General features: G+C 41.7%; 1 protein-coding gene and 1 long non-coding RNA gene across 4 annotated transcripts in view; one reads left to right on the forward strand and one right to left on the reverse strand.

Annotated features, from left to right (window-relative positions):
* MED13L (mediator complex subunit 13 like) overlaps positions 1–19801 on the reverse strand; it is a 277887-nt gene that overhangs the window by 24226 nt on the left and 233860 nt on the right. Inside the window, exons 14-17 of one of the 2 annotated variants that reach the window (XM_027566693.1) lie at positions 14033–14132; positions 9072–9289; positions 8370–8575; positions 3634–4571 (exon numbers count right to left, since the gene is read on the reverse strand). In XM_027566693.1, coding sequence (XP_027422494.1) covers positions 3634–4571; positions 8370–8575; positions 9072–9289; positions 14033–14132 — 1462 coding nt within the window. Of the gene's footprint in view, positions 1–3633; positions 4572–8369; positions 8576–9071; positions 9293–14032; positions 14133–19801 lie in introns of both variants that reach the window. The other variant, XM_027566692.1, reaches the window with a different exon arrangement.
* LOC113907484 lies at positions 477–7615 on the forward strand. 2 transcript variants are annotated; one of them, XR_003515211.1, is made up of 2 exons: positions 477–947; positions 4720–7615. It is a non-coding gene; the product is annotated as an uncharacterized LOC113907484 (long non-coding RNA). The 2 variants fall into 2 exon arrangements; XR_003515212.1 differs by lacking the exon at positions 4720–7615 and adding an exon at positions 1062–1375.

A 19801-nucleotide genomic window follows, 5' to 3' on the forward strand; every position in this document is an offset into this window, starting at 1 on the left:
AATACTTAGTAATAAATTTTATTATTATTGGAAATAATAAAAGGGGAAATAAAGTTATTCTATATAATCAAGGCTAACTATAGAACTGCCTAAAAGTGGAAAGGTAAATAAGTCTGACTTTTTAAAACCATACAGACCTGTTTCCAAGGGTATTCACAAGAAAAGAGAGCTGCAAAAATTTCTTAATGATTGCTTCATAATTACTTTTAGTTTCTTAATTACTTTTCAAAAAATTATCTATTTCTGTATGGCTATGCTGGGTCTCTGTCGCTGTGTGCAGGCTTCTGGTTGCAGTGAACAGGAGGCTGCTCTCCAGTTGCAGTGGGGGCTTCTCACTGCAGTGGCTTCTCCTGTGGCGGCGTGCAGGCTCCGAGTACAGGCTCAGCAGCTGTGGCGCACCGGCCTAGTGGCCCCATGGCAGGTAGGATCTTCCTGGACTAGGGTCAAACCCGAGTCCCTGCACTGGTAGGTGGATTCTTAATCACTAGATCACCAGGGAAGTCCAGTTAATTACTTTTGTTTACAAGTATCAATGTTTATCTGATTATATGATGAGTGGGAAAAGGAATTTAAAAAGAAGCTTAGAACAGCTAGAGAGTCACGGTTTCAGAACACACATTCTTCCTGCTAGCAGGAGGACTCCTTAACCTCGAACATGAAAACCTCTGAAACTCTCCCCAAACTGCACGTGCATGCGTGAACACAGGTGTATTTTTTTCCCAGGGGGGAGAGGGTCCATACTGCTCACCAAATTCCCTAAAAGATCTGAAGGAAGAAGCACTGAAGTTGGAGGTGGTCAGCTATGCGCCTGCAGAGCGGGGGCCTCGAGACCTTTCCTTGCTCTCACTTCCCCGGCTGGCGAGGACGGCGGCACAGACGGAAACCTGTGACCTATTTACCAACCGAGCCCGGGACACACGGTGTGAAGAGTCTGGAGACATTCTCAGGTGCGCCCTCAAATCAAACACAGGCTGCAAACCCAGGGCACAGAGGTTTTGTTTTCATTTCTCAATCTGAAGCGGACTTCTCAGGAAATTTCATATACAAATCTGGATTTCCAGCTTCTCTTGAAAAACTGGAAAACGATCTGACAACCCTGGGGCTGAGACCACCGCACTGCTAGAGGACCACCATCTAGAGTCGAGGAGCTGCCTCTTTCAGGCAGTTTTTGACACCCCTGCTCTGCTGCCTGCCTGAGACTGAAGCAGAATTAACCTCCTTTATCTTCAAGCCTGTGCTTCTTTTCTTCTTACAGTAAAGAAAAAAGTAAAGTACTTCTTGTACTCATGGTTCTATCCAATGTAGGAAAATGACAGACTAAGAGAGTTACAGGTTAAAGAAAAATAAAAGCAGAGGCAATTCTTTGTGAACTCTATTCCTATGCATGCAAAATAGGATATTGTGGAAGGACACTGCTGTTTTGCAAAGCTGGCTCTCCACATAATTTGTTTACACAATCTGTCTGGTACTTTCAGCATCTGAATTTAGAACCCACATCTCATCTGCAATAAAACATGCTATTCTTCATATCCAAAGATGACACTACTCATCCACCCACCCAGACTGCTTTTCTATCTGAAGGCCACTATCTAATAAAAGAAACCACGTAAGATAATCACCCATAATTCTTTAGGGCAAAGACTAATTCATAAATTCATGCAGCAGCCATTAATCCAAGGCTTGCCAAGTATAAGGCATTGTACTTAAACCTTAAGGAGTTATAAAAATGAGTATAACCCTTGAAATATTTTCTCAGGCGTCTCTACCTCCCAGAAGTCTCCTTGCTTATATAACCTTCTCCTCTGCAAGACTGAGGATGATTCCAAAAGTAGGGTCCATGTTTCTTCCATTCATAGAATCCCTCCAGCTTGGCCTCTGCTCCCACAAACAGCTCTCACTGTGGTCAAAAGACCTGTTTAATACTTATCTTAAAAGCCTGACTTACTGAATGCCTGCTGACCACTCTCTTTGTGGAGCTTGGTTACACAGCAGAATGCAGTAAAGCTCTAAGTCAGGCCCTCCTCTGGCTCCACACCTGCTTCCTCCTCAGTGAGGCCTCCTCCTTCACCACGCCCTGACCTGGGCTACCATCCCTGTGCCGTCCACTCCCCTTCCCCTGAGCTCCACGCCATCAAGTCCCAAGTGTCCACCTGGACATCTCAAAGGAGATCTTTAAAACTTACTTCCCAAACTCAATTATGACCTTTAGACCCAGTCTTTCCCCAGAACACTCATTTTTGACCAACATGCCACCATCTGTCCAGGTGTACAAGTCACAAACCTGGGTGTTTTCCTTAATCTCTCTCTCTCTCTCTGATCCCCAAAACCCAACGCATTACCAAGTCCTGCCATAATACCTCCCAAACGGCCCCTGACTGTTCCCACTTCTTGTCCATCTCCTGTGCTGGGACACTAAGCCAAGCTACTGGTTCTTCATCTGCGGCAGGAACTTCTCAGTGTCCTTCAACCCCCTCTTGCCGTTTTCTAATCCTCAGTCCGCATTCCAGTCAGAGTCCACTGTTTCTGAGTACACAAATCTGATGGCAGTGTCTCTTCATAACCCATCAAGGACTTGTTAAAACTGAAGACCCAGGGCCCAGCGTGTTCCCAAAGGCTCTTGATAATCTAGCCCTGCTGGCCTCTGGGCTCGTCTGAAGGCCCCGCACCCTACTTAACTGTGGCCCTCCACACTCGCCACTCCTGCCCTCAGTTAACCTGTACCCAGCGTTGCAATCTCAAATATCACTGCTTCTTCAAGAAGTGTCCTCTGACACCCCATGCTTTCATCACTTATAATGGTTTGCAGTTATATGCTTATTTGTTAGTTGTGTGATTCATGTCATTTTCCAAAATAGATTAGAAAGTCCCTGAGGGCAGGTACCTTGTCTCTTTCATTCACCACTTTCTCCCCCAGGACACATCACAGCACAGATAGAGAGTGAATAAAGAAAAGGAACAGTCAGGTGCTCAGCACTCTTAGAGCCAAACTCCAAAAACGTTTATCACCTGGAGTTTTTAAGACAGTGACATCCCCAGGAGCCCCAACATAAAGTAAAACGTGATTACTGTTACCAGAGACATAAAATACTGGAAAATCAGAGGAAAGAGAAAGTACTCTGTAAATGGACAGAAGGCTTCCTGGAAGAAGTATCATGGAAACTTGACCCAGAAGGGTGTGCAGATTATCAGTCTGTATAATCTAGATCAGGGCTCCCCAATCCCTGGGCCACAGACAAGTACCAGTCCGCGGCCTGTTAGGAACTGGGCTGCACAGCAGGTGAGCTGGGCAAGCGAGTGAAGCTTCATCTGTATTTAGTCACTCCCCATCACTTATATCCTCCTGGTCGGTGGAAAAATTGTCTCCCATGAAACCGGTCCCAGGTGTCAAAAAGGATAGGGACCGTTGATCCCGATGACTTTTATCCCACAACGTAATTACTCTTCTCCAAATGTGTTTCACATGAAACATTTCCCCATCCTTAAATTTCGAATTTCAAGATAGCTCTCACTTCAGTTGTGTCTATTTTTTAAGAAATAAAACTTAAAATTTTGTCACATAAAGTAAGGCAAGTGTGGGAGTTATCGTCATGCCGAGACAGTTCTCAAAGTAAATCTGTACTCCGGGAAACCTACCATTGCTGTGAGGCCAGGAGTGCACAGTGGCGCTTCTCACCAGGGCTTCATCCACTTTGCCACCCGTGGGATTATCCACATACTGCCGACCCTGCTCCAAGGCATTAAAGCATTCCGTCCAGTAATCATTATTATCTGCCTGCACCCGGTCGTAACTCCAGCTCACGCAGGGAAGGGTCTGGCGGCTGCTGGAGGAAATGTAGTCTAGGAAACTCAGTGAAGCAAAAGGCTGTGTGTGTTGGTTCTGCAAGAGGAGGAGAAGGCTTATTGGTGGCTCCTGGGGTTTTCTGGCTCCTTCCATCTGAGGAAGGAAGGTGGTCTGACACATCATTAGGCGCCTTTCAGCAGCCTGACCAATGTCAGAATTCTTCCCAAAAATATCCAACTCATCTTCCAGGAAGAGTCCTGAATTGTAACCAAGTTTGCGATTCATGATCGCACTAAACCCACAGGTGCAGCGGTACTGGTCCTCGTTGGAAGAATCAGGGATGTAGAGCCCGACATCTGCCCCTTTGATGTTCATGTTGCAGGCACAGATGCAACAGCTGTCAAAGTTTCTGTCTTTAAAGATATTCATCACAGAATCCGAAAGAATCAGGGTGACATAGAGACTGTGGGCTTCGGGGATTGGCTGCATGGTGGCAGGCTCCACAGAATTGAGAGGCCGAGTGGTAGAGGGGGTAGAGGCTGGTGAGCCCTGGTCGGTGCTGTCATACTTCACAGAGCCCTGACCACTGGCAGTGCCCCCTCCTCTGGGAGTTCTTGGTGTCCTGGGGGTTCGTGGTGTGGGGACAGAGAAGCGAGGGGTTGCTGGGGATGGTAAAACTCCTGCTCCACTGTTGCTGGCTGGGGCAGCGCTGTTGAGCGTCACCGGCGTGTTCATCTGTGGCGTGTTCAGATAATCTGGATCTGCCAGGCTCCCGACACTAGGCACATTGCTGCAAGAGAGATGGCACCTCGTGAGAACAGGGGGCAGGACACGGGTGCCAGACACACGCCTCAGCACCCCAGCCCGGCCGGGCCATTTCTTATTTACACGTGCTATTGCTTGGTTTATTTGGTTTTCTTTTCTTTTTTTTTTTTAAGGATTCAAAGGAGTCAGTGCAGTGTGTGGAAAACCAAGCAGCAAGGTATGAAGAGTAATTCAATACAGCAGTGCCCGTCCACTTAGTCCACACTTCAGCAAGCCTCCTCTTCATCTTTTGAGGAAACTTTGGCTATTTTTAACAAGAAAACATGATACTGCGTTTGGACAAAGTAGTTCTGAAAAACTCTAACTACTAAATAGAACTTTAACACATGAGTTCAGATGCCAAATTAGCTAGAAGACCATAGATGAAATTCCCATCTAATTTGCAATTACAATTTTGTCCTTTTTTGAGACTGAAAGTCTGCCAGTGTACTTGTTCTCTGAGGCTATAATCTACATGTGATTCTATAGTAGTTATAATCAAACGCACATGAAAATTTAACATTTTTTTAGTTTCCAAAAAATGCAGTCCTATCTAGCTTGCATTTTTATTGTAATGAGTGACCATGAGGGAATTCTATTTGAGGAACCCATTGGCCAGTCATATATTACAATTAATACAAATGTTACACATGCTGCCAAGAGGACTTGGTCTTAATTAGGTCTGTGCACGTAAGTATACATGCCACATCAAAGTGTCCCAACTGCTAACAGGCTTCTGCGGTAGGCAACTGCAGTTCATTTTCTATTTTCCATACGCCATGCAAAACAGCACCATGATTTTGAATTCCCAGAGACAATCACACTGTGCTGTTTTCTCATAAGCAGTGACTTCTGTCTGGAACAGCCACAAAGAAAACAAAACAGTGTCCATGATTTTGTAATAAAAGTTCTTATTGTAATAAAATGTTCTTGATATACATTATTAGAGGTACCCGTAAAACAGATTGGGATCACTCTTTCCAATTGGAAGGTATCAAAAGAAATAATATTTTTTAAATGCTTAAAATTCTTCTATTAATACTGTGCTTAAACTAATGTTCCTCCAATAAAGTACATATTCATTCACTTATAATTTGAAAGAAGAATGTCATAAAGTAATGGCTCTTTGAATCATTTTCTTTTGATTTTTAATTAGCTATGCCTAACCTACCAACCTGAAAATCCAAATCAGGCTCTGCAAAGAAATGTTCAATCTGAGGCACAGCGGTGTCTTTGAGTGCAGATAACGAGTGACCCAGAAACCTTGATCAGCAATCACTGCTATCTCAGAGAGCAAAATAGTAAGTGTGTAATAATGATCTTTACTCTAATTGGACTCCTTTCAAATTTTCCTGTTCAACAAAACTCTAAAATGATTATGCAGTTCAGATCAGAAAAGGAACTACAACGATTAACTGAAAACCTAAATAATTAAATTGCTCCCGAGGCAGTAAAATGGTTTATTGTGTATAGGAACCTGACTTTTCCCATTCAAGAAAAATGAACTGAGGACCAACCAACCCCATGCTAGTTGCTGGGTATGCAACAGTGAAAAAAAAAAAAAAAGAGGAAGGAAAGTCAGTGCATGGCAAGTATGAGAGGCATCAAGAGAGTGTTGGTGTGTTCTGTAATAAAGCGGGAGGACTTCCCTGCAGCTCAAACAGTAAAGAATCCGCCTGTGATGCAGGAGACCAGGGCTCAATCCCTGGGTCAGGAAGAGGCTCTGGAGAAGGGAATGGCAACCCACTCCAGTATTCTTGCTTGGAGAAGTCCATGGACAGAGAAGCCTGGCAGGCTACAGTTCGTGGGGTTGCAAAGAGACACGACTGGGCAACTAATACACACACACACACACAGACACAATGACACACCCACACACACACAGAGTGAAGGAGACCACAGCAGGACGACTTCCCACAGTCCACAACTGTGCAGTCCAGGAAGTAAGGGAACCACCAGCCCCATGTGCTGCACTTAAATGCAGTCTCGGTCTCAACGAGCCACACGCACAGCTACAACACGAGGGTGGTGGGCGCCACAGTGGAAGGTGCAGGGACGCTTATTTCATTCCAGAGGGTTCTGTTAACAGCGCCAGTTTCGAATACCAAGAATCTCTGGGGTGGCAGACAACAGATTTAATAGATCTAAACAATTATCTAAATTATCTGTTACAGAAACTATCATGCAGCAAAGGGTTGTGTGTTGCTGTTTTGAGGAGCTTGTGTGTATAAGAGGCTAGGTGGTGGAATGGCTTCTGAAGCGGCTGCGCTGCTTGTGCTCAGCACGCTAACCCCTGGGGTGCTAGTTGCTGCAGCCGTGCGGGCCAGTCTGAGGTGAAACAAGCTGGGACACAACTGGAGAACGGCAGCCGAAAATAAGCCAGGCCCTGCCCTACAGCGTGCTTCTGGGCACACACTTTCATACTGCTGGTGGCATGTTGCTTCCACAACCATTAGTTCTCAGAGCGTTTCAAAAATCTTGTGCCTGAAACTCCATTTTAAACAGGAGAAGACCTAGATAGAAGGATCCCTTAAGGTCATACAGAGACTAAACAAAAAAGGCAGGAATTCAAGTCCTGTGACTCCATGTACTTCTCCAAGTCTAAGGTTCTTTTAAAGTACTTCGCTGTCACAGTTTCTCGTTCCAATACAGACTTTACACAAACATAGGCTTTATAAAGCCTGCTTATAAAATTAAAGTTGATTTCATTAAGATGATTTCTATACAAGGTCACAAAAGTAGCCCACAAACTGGACTACAGCATAAATTTGTCTTAGCTTTTAGAATGTAACTCTGAATTAACTGTCAACAACTTTTTCTTTGGCGGGGGGAGGTGGGCCACATGTCTTGCAGGATTTTAGTTCCCTGACCAGGGATTGAACCCAGGCCATTCACAGTGAAAGTGCCGGTTCCTAACCACTGGACTGCCAGGGAATTCCCAACTATCAACATTTCAAAAAGGAAATGTACATTAAAATCTCTCACATTCCTGCCTGAACAACTCCCTAAGGTTGAATAGCAAAAAGAAAAAAATAAAAGTCCCTTTAAAGGGGGCAATACATACTCTCAAACAGTTTACTGTTGGCCCCACTGGCCCCACTGCCCTCCCAGTGACACTGGGTGTCAGGAGTGGCTAGTATTTTGCTCTGCCCAGTCCACTCCATCCACATACTGCTTACTTGGTCCTGACAGACATTTGAGTTTGTGGCCTTTTACTTTAAAGCATTTACATTATGTCATTAAGAAATTATCAATCAAAGGGAAAACTAATTCTGCAGTGTTGAAGTCAGAATGACAGGATGAACTACGTACAAGCTATGATAAATACTTCCTTTTCCCTCCCCCGTATCATGGCACTGTTCTATTGCTGCTTTCTTGTATGACAAAGGGTCAGCAACAGAAATTAGCATATGAATACTTAACCTTAAAGTGCCTTAAGTAAACACATCTGAAATCATCAAAGTGCGTATTAAGGAGTACTTACCACCGTCACCCTAAAAATATTACCCACTCCAATCTACTGCTTGGTTCTGTGACAGACACTGATTTGACACTGAATGACCATAAACACCATGGTTCTCTATACAAATAACCTCAATTTTCCCATATATATGAAATTTAGTTTAGAAAATAATATTTTCAACACAAAAGAATATGCACAAAAACATGAATGGCCGATAAAGTTTCAAATGAAATGTTGTCATCATGTAAACTAAATACTTAGGTTAAATGATAGAAATCCTATTAAATATGGCAGCCGACTTGACAGAATCCCAGCACATACTTGTAGCCATCTCTAATGAAAGTGGCCGCAGGTGGCATGGGCAGTTGTTCAATTTTAGGAGGGATTGCCCATGAAGGCCGAAACAGACAGGCATCAGGAATCTTCAGAGGTAGCAGGCATTGGCTCGGCAACATCTTCAGTGGAGCAAACATGGAGGATCCCACAAAAGGCTGAAAAGTTGGAACTTTGTGCACGTACGAAAAGTCCTGTGACAACAAAGTGGGGCTGGTGATCAAGCTGGTAAACAACTCGAGGACATACCGTAATAGCAACAAAAATGACTGAATTCACTATTTCTCTTATCTGATCAATGGAAAAATGTGAATGCCAACATTTAAATTAATCAAAAGACACTAATTAATACGCCAAGTGATATACCACATGATCTAATCCAGAGAACCCTTAGGAACGTATGTATATATTGCATACAGACAGTACTATTTTAAAGAAGTTGTAGAAAAATGTGCTTTAAAATCACCGTCTTTGTATGGGCTTCCCAGGTGGCGTGAGTGGTAAAGAGTCCGTCTGCTAATGCAGGAGATGTGAGGGATGTGGGTTCGATGCCTGGGTATTCCTGCCTGGAGAATCTCATGGACAGAGGAGCCTGATGGGCTGTGGTTTATGGGGCTGCACAGAGTTGGACACGACTGAAGAGTCTGAGCATGCATGCCTGTCTGTGTACAGTAATATCCCGGCAATTACCTTTATTTCCTCTGGCTTGGGACTTCCTAATCCATCTTCCACTTCCATCTTGAATTCAGTGAGCTGTGTTGAAACCATACTGACCATGGGGCTTTCCATCATGCCTAATGCTGTCACTGTCTCTGAGCTGATCCCATCTTTATAATTCATCACAGGAGAAAATGCAGGGTGCTGTTCCAAAGAAGGAGGGGTGGGGAACATCCTCTGCAGGTCTGCAACTGCTAAAAATAAATAAATAAATAAGTAAAATTTTTAACGGGCCTGACTTCTTTAAAAAAAAAAATCCCAGTTCATAATCAGGCCCCCTAGTTGGCATCAGAAATAATGTTAACTGAATGGGCATATCTGTTACATAATAGAATACTAATAACGGAAGTTCCTAAGAAGGCCATCAGCAGAAAATTAGCCTTTGCTGAATCTTTACCACTGTCCTCTTGACGCTTTATAATTTGGCTTCACGTTAATTATGTGAACAAAGTCTACATAAACATAATTTTTCCCCCCTTCTAACAACTGATACCCTGAAAAATCTAAGGAAACGAAACTTCATAGTCAGGATTAATAATCATACCTAGAACAAAAGACAATTTATTGAAAATCAACTGGGGAAAAAATTGTCTTTTAAGTAATATTTAGAACAGTGATTCTCAACCTTTTTAAAAAAAATCATTGTTATATACCTGAGGTTAACCATCATTTCCAGTGTCTCTTTAAGGCACTGATTCTTAGAGTAGTAGTGTATGGAATGAAACGCAAGTTGTGGTTATGAAATCTGGCCACTAGGGGGTGTCACGTACAGCAAATGTATTTGCATATTTGGAGGCACAAGTTTAAACCAGTGATCTGGAAACATATCTAACTCCCCAGTTCTCAACCACACTGCTCTTTCTAGCAACTTCAACATTTAAACAGTAACTACTGTCTATAGTAGTGTAATTTACTGTAACTACTGAACAGATGTTAACACGACTTACAGCACTGAATCAGAACTTAATAAAGAATAGCTGCCCTGTGCTCGCGCCTGAGGCAGAGCTGTACAGAGGAGCGGCAGTGGGCTGGCCCCCCACTCAGGTGGTCCCACCACAGCGCTGCTGTGTCCTGGGCACTTCCTCCCTCCGGGCCTAGCTCCTTCATCTAGAAGGAAAGGCTTGACTAGGAGTGTGGTTCTTATTAGGCTTGCTTTCTTCCCTTTGTTTATGGAGGGAGGGGAAAGCCTCCACCCAATGGAGCAGAGAAGGGTAAGAAGCTCTGGATTAAATGATTTTTACCATGTTTCCTAGTTAATTATATAATCCTGAATAATTTACCCTCTCTTGGCCTCAGGGACCAACAAGGGGAGAAAAAGGCCAATAGGCAGGGTTTCAGACCTCAACTTTTACTTCCATTAGAGAAGCTCCACTTCTATTTAACTTTTATAATAGAATTCTGTATAAGATTTCATTTGACAAAACAGTACCTGCTGCTGCTATGGCAAAAAAGTTAAAAAGAGAGAAAAGAAGAAGAAAACCTATTGTAAAACTCCCAAGATGATCTTCAAGTTACTTTCTTGCTGTAATAGTATTTGACCCGAAGATCATATAACAATTCACAGTATTAGGGATACAAGCCAAGCCAGAAACTATCATAGAACCACCGGAGAGATTATATAGTTGATAAGTCCTGCAGCTGAAAAACAGGTCTTCAGATGCAGCAGCAACCAAATCAATACACTTTTTAAAAATAAGACTAAATAATACAGAAAAATAGGTTATTCTTGAAATATATACATCACCTTTAATTTTTGGTCCCTATTCCTTTTCCCAAGCCAAGGAGCAGCTACTGTTCAATGTAAATATAAAATTAATTTGTAAGCAGAGTGTTTTAAAACATGTGTCTGCTTCATCAAATCTTCAAACTCCTATTATATTACAGAACTTAATTAACAAAGCAGATATTTGGAAAATAATGAGACTATATAAATTCACTTTGAGTTAAAATGACAATGAACTTAAACACAGCCCTTTCCTAACTTATTAAATATTCAAGCTATGGTACAAAATGTTATCCCAAAATTATTTTATTCAATTTGTTTTCAAATTTTCTCTGAGAAATGTGAAAAAGGCATTTGCCATTTAGGGCTCCTCAATTTTTTCGATGCTACCGAACAGTTATATATCTCAGTTTTCAAAGCCTCAGCCACCTTGATCGTTTTTGTCAAAGGTTAAGAGAGAACACAGACCAAAAGTATGGATAAAATGATTTTTCATTTGCCAGAGATTTATGTTAGAAAGCAGTCTTCACCATTCTCATTATGAGCTATTCATCAGGAAGGCTCATAACCTCTCTATAGCTTTAATTTCCTCATCTACAAAATGGGAATAGTATCTCCCTCATATTTTCTGTGCACGTTAAATGAGATAAGGTATGCACAGAAATGAACAGTTTGCCAGGTCCATCTAAATACTCAGAAAGTAGTGAGAGTCAGTAATAATTAGTCCTCCCTGCTAATTTTGGTTTGATTAGAAAAAGATGGAAAAGGCTATTCAATCACAGGAAATTCCTGAGATGACCCTAGAAAGTTTTGAGATGAAAAACAGGGAACTGGACTCAAAGTAGGTAAGGCAGAAAGAAAACAGAAACCTACAGAAACATTCTGGTCCTCTAAAATAGAAAAATATTGCCTGTAGTAGAACTGCCTGTTCAATTTTCTTCCCATAAAATGACTAGAGTGAGTGTGAGAACAGCTACCAGGGCGGACTGGAGTTTACGAGTCTTGCCCACAAAGCTCCACTTACTCATCCCTGCCTGTCCTCAAGACCTGCTGCACCTCAGCAAGAACTCACCAGTCAGGGCACTGTCCATTTCCTACCCTGTATATCAAGTATTTATGCAGAAGACCGAAGCCTTCCGACAGAAGCATCATCACTAAGATTAATTTCTCAGTATTTGTCCCTTACAAATAGTAAGCACTCTTGTGGAATAAAAAGCCAATTCAAAAGTCTGACTCTTTCATTCTGCCTCCTCAAAGTCTCATACTTCAAACTGACATGCTTTCCAAGATAATTCATAACTGACTGGTTTATAATAAAACCTAAGAGTAATGTTTCATTTTAATTAATGTAACAATACTTACTTAACACAGACTTGATGCTAAATTAACTCTCACTGTTACTATATGTTGATTTCTTCATTATTACATATGCAAATGAGTAATTATGGACCTATGCTGTGCAAGGCAGGACCCACTAGCCACATGGCCATGGAGCATTCAAAAGGGGGCCCCATCCATCCTGAGATACGCTTGTGTGTAAAAGGTACCTTGGATTCCACAGAGTTAATACAAAAATGGAATGTAAAAATCTCAGTATTTTTATGCTGATGACATAAAAATGACATATTGGATACACTGAGTTAAATAAAATATACTATTAAAATTAACTTCACAGTAAAAAAAACTTCTTTTTACTCTTGAATGCAACTAACAGAAAATTTAAAATCACCTTGTGTGGCTCTCATTTGTGGCTTCCCTCGCACTTGTGTTGGATGGTGCTGCTATTCTAGACATTAAGTGCTATGTCTTTCCACTTCAATGTACAATAAGCTACTGTAGAAATTAAGAGCTTTTTGCCATGCTATTTTCATTGTCTCATCTTTGAAGGAAATACTATGTATATGTCCCCCCCACACATGCACACATACTCTGACATGTTCATCAGGTCCTCTGACTCTTATTTATCTATGTTTTCCTGATACCAATATTTTTGCAATATTTCAAATTTATTAATTCTTATATCCTGTACTTTATCATAAAATTCTGAGTAGCTTCTTATTGAAGCAATTCCTTTTGGAACAGAAATGAGAGAAAAAAGAGAGAGCACACCATATTCTTTACTGGCAATGACACTAACCAGCAGGTTGGTTTGTGAGTGAATGATCTTGAACAAGTTTTCAGACATTTTAACATCTAACATGATTACATATTAGAGTGTCAAAAAAAGCACAGCAACTGGTTAAATGCAAGCGAAGAATTCATTCATCTGCCTTACTCCAGATGAATCTACTTTAATAATGTTTCTTTTAATCTGTGAGTTTCATGTTTGTAAAATTCTGCAGTGCAGAGTAATAAAAAAAGAAAAATGTTTAATTAAAAAAACTACAGCAACTGGCTGGCTATCATTATTCATTTTCATACATGTCATGCTTGAGAAAGCTTTGCATATTTTAAAAAGCTATGGATCCACTAAAGCTGTCAAAATCCAATCTCTGTATACTTCACACTTCTACATTTGAGTAAATCAGCAGTACATTTATAGGTTCATAAAACTTTTTGACTCATCCCTATGACATGGTGGTTTTTCCCCTCAATTTGTTCTCATTACCAGCTGAAGTTAATGAGAAGGTATTAAAGAATGATTTGCAATGGAATTGTGTTTCGGTTCCAGAGTACCCATATAAGCAACCTTGACTTTCTTCTCTCTTGTAGAATAATGTTTCTTAGGAAAAAAAGGAAGTTTCTTGTCCGCATACATAATAAAACTAGTTGATATCTTTAACGAAACACAAAATCTTCAATATCAATCAGAAAAAGGACCATAGAAAACAAATATTCATTACCCTTGTATGAATTAAATTTATGAACATGGAAACATTCTACACAAGCCCTTACGCCAGAATGTTGCTCTGAAAACCACTGAGCAGCATCTACCCTGCTGGGAGAGGACCAGGAGAAAAACAAACCGAAACACGTGTTTCATAGTTTAAACCATGAAAGTTAATTTGAAAACAAAAGAATTTAAATTTAAATGGGTCTCTTAGCTACCTGCCACCCTAGGAATACCAATATATACAAGTTTTAATTTATTTTCAGTATTCTGTTAGAATGAGAAAAAAAAAGGAGGGGACTCAGATGAGGCACCACTGAGGATGAGAACATTATGTATGTATCACGAGCAGTGAGCTGAAGCTACATCTCCTTTCCTTACTCGGTGGATAAGGAACAGCAGCTCTTCCGTCCTTCCCAAGAGGTCGGTCTTCTGTCCCAACTGCAGGCATTTTTGATGAGCGCAGTGCAGGTGACACAGCCTAAGAAGAGATTAGTAATTATTAAAACCGAGCAGCACATTTGTATATAAGCAGGGCGGTAGTTAGCTATTGCTTAGAGTGTATGGCTATTGATATTTTAAAAACACACTTCCTTACAAATTTTCACCAGGTGAACGTCTAGAAATACTAGCAGACAGTGACACAGAAGAGATGACGACAACCTTATCAAGTATGAGAAACGAACTGACTGGGTCTTCTTGTCACGGGTCAGGGGAGGGCAGACTGCCAGCTCAGCAGAGGTCCCAGACCTTGGGCCAATTCCCTCTCCATGAGGGAAGCAGTTTCAGGGACACAATAATCACATCAAGCGGGTGCCTCCAAGCAGTAACTGGTCATCAGTCTGGTTTTCCTTCTGTTTGGAAGCAGGCAGCTAAAAGAGATGACCTCAAGCCCTCCCAAGCTATTACTCTTATTTTTCACCACACACACACATACACATGAAAGATACTTCCTATTCCTATTTCTTGGGCTTCCAAGGTGGCTCAAGTGGTAAAGAATCCACCTGCCAGGTAAAGAATCCACCTGCCATTGTGGGAGATGCAAGAGATGCGGGTTCAACCTCTCGGTTGGGAAGATTCCCCTGGAGAAGGAAATGGCAACCCATTCCAGCATTCTTGCCTGGGAAATTCCATGAACAGAGGAGCCTGGTGGGCTAGACTCTGTGGGGTCACAAAGAGTGACAAAACTTAGTGCTCAGTCACAAAACTTAGTGACTGAGCACACACATTCCTACTTCTACAATTACTATTCACCTTCAGGGAAAAAAACCCCTTACCTCATAAAATTATTGAAATGTATATTCAATACATTTGAAGAAGGTTTTTCCTTGATTTGCTAAGTTCAGTTCAGTCGCTCAGTCATGTCCGACTCTTTCTGACCCCATGAACCACAGGACACCAGGCCTCCCTGTCCATCACCAATACCTGGAGTTTACTCAAACTCATGTCCATTGAGTCGCTGATGCCATCCAACTATCTCATCCTCTGTCGTTCCTTTCTCCTCCTGCCCTCAATCTTTCCCAGCATCAGGGTCTTTTCAAATGAGTCAGCTCTTCGCATCAGGTGGCCAAAGGATTGGAGTTTCAGCTTCAATATCAGTCCTTCCAATGAACACTCAGGACTGATTTTCTTTAGGATGGACCGGTTGGATCTTTCTGCAGTCCAAGGGCCTTTCAAAAGTCTTCTCCAACACCACAGTTCAAAAGCAACAATTCTTCGGCACTCAGCTTTCTTTATAGTCCAACTCTCATATCCATACATAACTACTGGAAAAACCATAGCCTTAGCTAGATGGACCTTTGTTGGCAAAATAATGTCTCTGCTTTTTAATATGCTATTTAACTTTTAGTCATAACTTTCCTTCCAAGGAGTAAGCATCTTTTAATTTCATGGTTGCAGTCATCATCTGCAGTGATGTTGGAGCCCCCAAAAATAGTCTGCCACTGTTTTCTCGTCTACGTGCCGTGAAGTGATGGGAACCGGATGCCATGATCTTAGTTTTCTGAATGTTGAGCTTTAAGCCAACTTTTTCACTCTCCTCTTTCACCTTCATCAGGAGGCTCTTTAGTTCTTCACTTTCTGCCATAAGGGTGTGTCATCTGAGTATTTGAGGTTATTGATATTTCTCCCAGCAATCCTGATTCCAGTTTGTGCTTCATCCAGTCCAGCATTTCTCATGATGTACGCTGCACAGAAGTTAAATAAGCAGGGTGACAATATACAGCCTTGACGTACTCTGTTTCCTATTTGGAACCAGTCTGTTGTTCCATGTCCAGTTCGAACTGTTGCTTCCTGACCTGCATACAGATTTCTCAGTGGGCAGGTCAGGTGGTCTGGTATTTCCATCTCTTTCAGAATTTTCCACAGTTTATTGTGAGGCACACAGTCAAAGGCTTTGGCATGGTCAATAAAGCAAAAATAGATGTCTTTCTGGAACTCTCTTGCTTTTTTGATGATCCAGCGGATGTTGGAAATTTGATCTCTGGTTCCCCTGCCTTTTCTAAAACCAGCTTGAACGTCTGGAAGTTCACGGTTCACGCATTGCTGAAGCCTGGCTTGGAGAATTTTGAGCATTACTTTACTAGACTGTGAGATGAGTGCAATTGTGCAGTAGTTTGAGCATTCTTTGGCATCGTCTTTCTTTGCGATTAGAACAAAAACGGACCTTTTCCAGTCCTGTGGCCACTGCTGAGTTTTCCAAATGTGCTGGCATATTGAGCACAGCACTTTCACAGCATTATCTTTTAGGATTTGAAATAGCTCAACTGGAATTCGATCACCTCCACTAGCTTTGTTCGTAGTGATGCTTCCTAAGGCCCACTTGACTTCATATTCCAGGATGTCTGGCTCTAGGTGAGTGATCACATCATCATGATTATCTGGGTTGTGAAGATCTCTTTTGTACAGTTCAGTGTATTCTTGCCGCCTTTCCTTAATATCTTGTGCTTCTGTTAGGTCCATACCATTTCTGTCCTTTATCGAGCCCATCTTTGCATGAAACATTCCCTTGGTATCTCTAATTTTCTGGAAGAGACCTCGAGTCGTTCCCATTCAATTGTTTTCCTCTATTTCTTTGCACTGATCACTGAGGAAGGCTTTCTTAGCTCTCCTTGCTATTCTTTGGAACTCTGCATTCAAATGGGTATATCTTTCCTTTTCTCCTTTGCTTTTTGCTTCTCTTCTTTTCATAGCTATTTGTAAGGCCTCCTCAGACAGCCATTTTGCTTTTTTGCATTTCTTTTTCTTGGGGATGGTCTTGATTCCTGTCTCCTGTACAATGTCACAAACCTCTGTCATAGTTCATCAGGCACTCTGTCTATCAGATCTGGTCCCTTAAATCTATTTCTCACTTTCACTGTATAACTGTAAGCGATTTGATTTAGGTCATACCTGAATGGTCTAGTGGTTTTCCCTACTTTCTTCAATTTAAGTCTGAATTTGGCAATAAGGAGTTCATGATCTGAGCCACAGTCAGCTCCCAAATCAAGTCCCTTAAAAGGCAAAATTATCTTTAAGAATGCAAATGAACTGAATGCAAGATAAAGCAAAAAAAAAAAAAAAAAAAATCTCACAAATAGAAGGCCTTTTATTTATGTTCACTTACTCAATGGAGAATCCCCATGGACAGAGGAGCTTGGAAGGCTACAGTCCATGAGGTCTCAAAGAGTTGGACATGACTGAGCCACTAAACACACATTCAATGTTATAGAGTTGAAATGTGAAACTGAAGTCTGTGAGGTGAAAACCCAGACAACAGTTTATCAATTCCAGTTACTAATAAGATGAATTAGCAAAATGATCCTAAGGTAAACTGTTCCTTTGATTAAATGTCAGGCCAGAAGTCAGAGTAGAAACAACTGTTCCAGAGAAATGAAAATCAGATTAAAAACTGTCCAATTCTCCTTTGTATATTAACACTACTAAAATATATTCAAAAAAACAGAGTACACATCTCTTCATTTAGTCAGTAATTCATAATTTATACAGAGAGTAAGGATGATGGTTCAGAGCAGAGACGAAATTCACTAGGGATGCTGGCTATGAACAGAAACTGGGCAACTGTACAAAGCTTGGTTTTTTCTTTCCTTCTATCTCTCTTTCTACTTCTTTTTAATTCCTTTACTTTTCACACTTTCTTCTCACCACCACCAAACCAAAGCATCTGAACTAACCCTCAATGAAACCACTCCTAGATAATATATGGCTTTACAGACACAATTAGGAACAAAATGGATCTCCAATGCCTGGGTCAAAGAATAAGGACGCGTCATTTCTTCTAACAGTGTTTTTCACATTGCCACGTCCTTTTCTTCATGCAGCTACTCCCTGAATTTAGGTCCTCGTTTTTCAATCCAACAAGTTACCACATAGTACTCTTGCTTTCCATGTATCAGACTGATGTAAAACAGTACCCACTTCTACCAGGTCAGCTCCCCACTCAGCAGCCTTCAGAAGAGCACATTACCGTAAAGTCTGAGGTCCAAAGCTCGAAGTGTGGCCAAGTACCTCCCCAGCCCCAGCAATCTTTACCCCCAACTCAGGAAACAGATCAATGTGCTCACTATCCCACAAGGCCCCAGCTAGTTCATTCTCTTTGCTGAACCAAGACTCCTTCCAGGCTCAAACACACATCCCTCCCCTGCCTCTCACTAACCAAGTCTTTCCACATTCCAAGTCAATTTCATTTTTTGAGGTCACGACTATTCCATCTTCTAAGTACTTGGGTTTCTCAGGTGGCACTAATGGTAAAGAACCAACCTGCCAATGCAGGATCAAGACGAGGGTTCAATCCCTGGTCACAAAGATCCTCTGGAGGAGGGCATGGCAACCCACTCCAGTATTCTTGCATGGAGAATCCCACGGACAGAGGAGCCTCACGGGTTACAGTCCATGGAGTCAGAAAGAAGTACTTAGAATACTACTGGTGTACAGTGTCTGTTAACCAGATATATTTTATTTTAAAGTAAGAATGGGCTTTAGAAACCTGATTCCTATTTAACCTCCAAGCCTTTACTTAAACACTGCTTGCCTGTTGCTTCATACGTGAACAGGTAGCAACTTTAGATTCAGATAAATTACTGCACTCACAAGGCTAAGTATATTTTAAACTTTATTTATATGCTATTTCTCCTAAAGTCTGTGAGCACCTCAAGCTTAAGACTGGTAATTTAATTTTATCTATAAACCTAGAGAACCTGCCACAAAGGAACTGATCATTAAATAATTAACAAATATCACGTCAACTGGATGGATGGGAAAGTAAATATATAAATGAAAGAAAGTGGACTAATACTTTGACTTCATTGAAGAGCAGACCTATCTTACTCATCTCTAGGTCCCCCAGAGATAACAGGGGCACTTCTGTTTACACAAAGATACAGGCTTAGTTAGGATGATGACAGCACACGTTTCCTGACTCAGCTCAGCTGTTCTCCAGAGAATTATAAATTCTTATCTGTCACTTTAATCATATGATGTGCTGTGCTGTGCTTAGTTGCTCAGTCATGTCTGACTCTTTGCAACCCCATGGATTGTAGACCACCAGGCTCCTCTGTCCAATGGGCACTCTGCAGGCAAGAATACTGGAGTGGGTTGCCATGCCCTCCTCCAGGGGATCTTCCCAACCCAGGGATCAAACCTAGGTCTCCTGCACTGCAGGCGGATTCTTCACCATCTGAGCTACCAGGAAAGCCCAAGAATACTACAGTGGGTATCCTATCCCTTCTCCAGGGGGTCTTCCTGAGCCAGGAATCAAACCAGGGTCTCCCACATCATAGGTGGATTCTTTACCAGCTGAGCTATCAGGGAAGTCCAATCACATGATACCTTGTATTATTTAATGTCTACGTGTATAAATTCTATTTCCTGACTATGATGTCATAATCCTAGAAAGTATAAATCATATTTGTAATTATCTCTCTAAATGCTGACTATTCTATGACATAAAGTTCAATATCGTAAAATTCAAAAAGTTCAGTATGCCCCACTCAGTTCAGTCGCTCAGTCGTGTCCGACTCCTTGAGACCCCATGAATCGCAGCATGCCAGGCCTCCCTGTCCATCACCAACTCCCGGAGTTCACTCAGACTCACGTCCATCGAGTCGGTGATGCCATCCAGCCATCTCATCCTCTGTCGTCCCCTTCTCCTCC

This window comes from Bos indicus x Bos taurus, chromosome 17, assembly GCF_003369695.1.
Source record: "Bos indicus x Bos taurus breed Angus x Brahman F1 hybrid chromosome 17, Bos_hybrid_MaternalHap_v2.0, whole genome shotgun sequence".
NCBI classification, from domain to species: domain Eukaryota; kingdom Metazoa; phylum Chordata; class Mammalia; order Artiodactyla; family Bovidae; genus Bos; species Bos indicus x Bos taurus.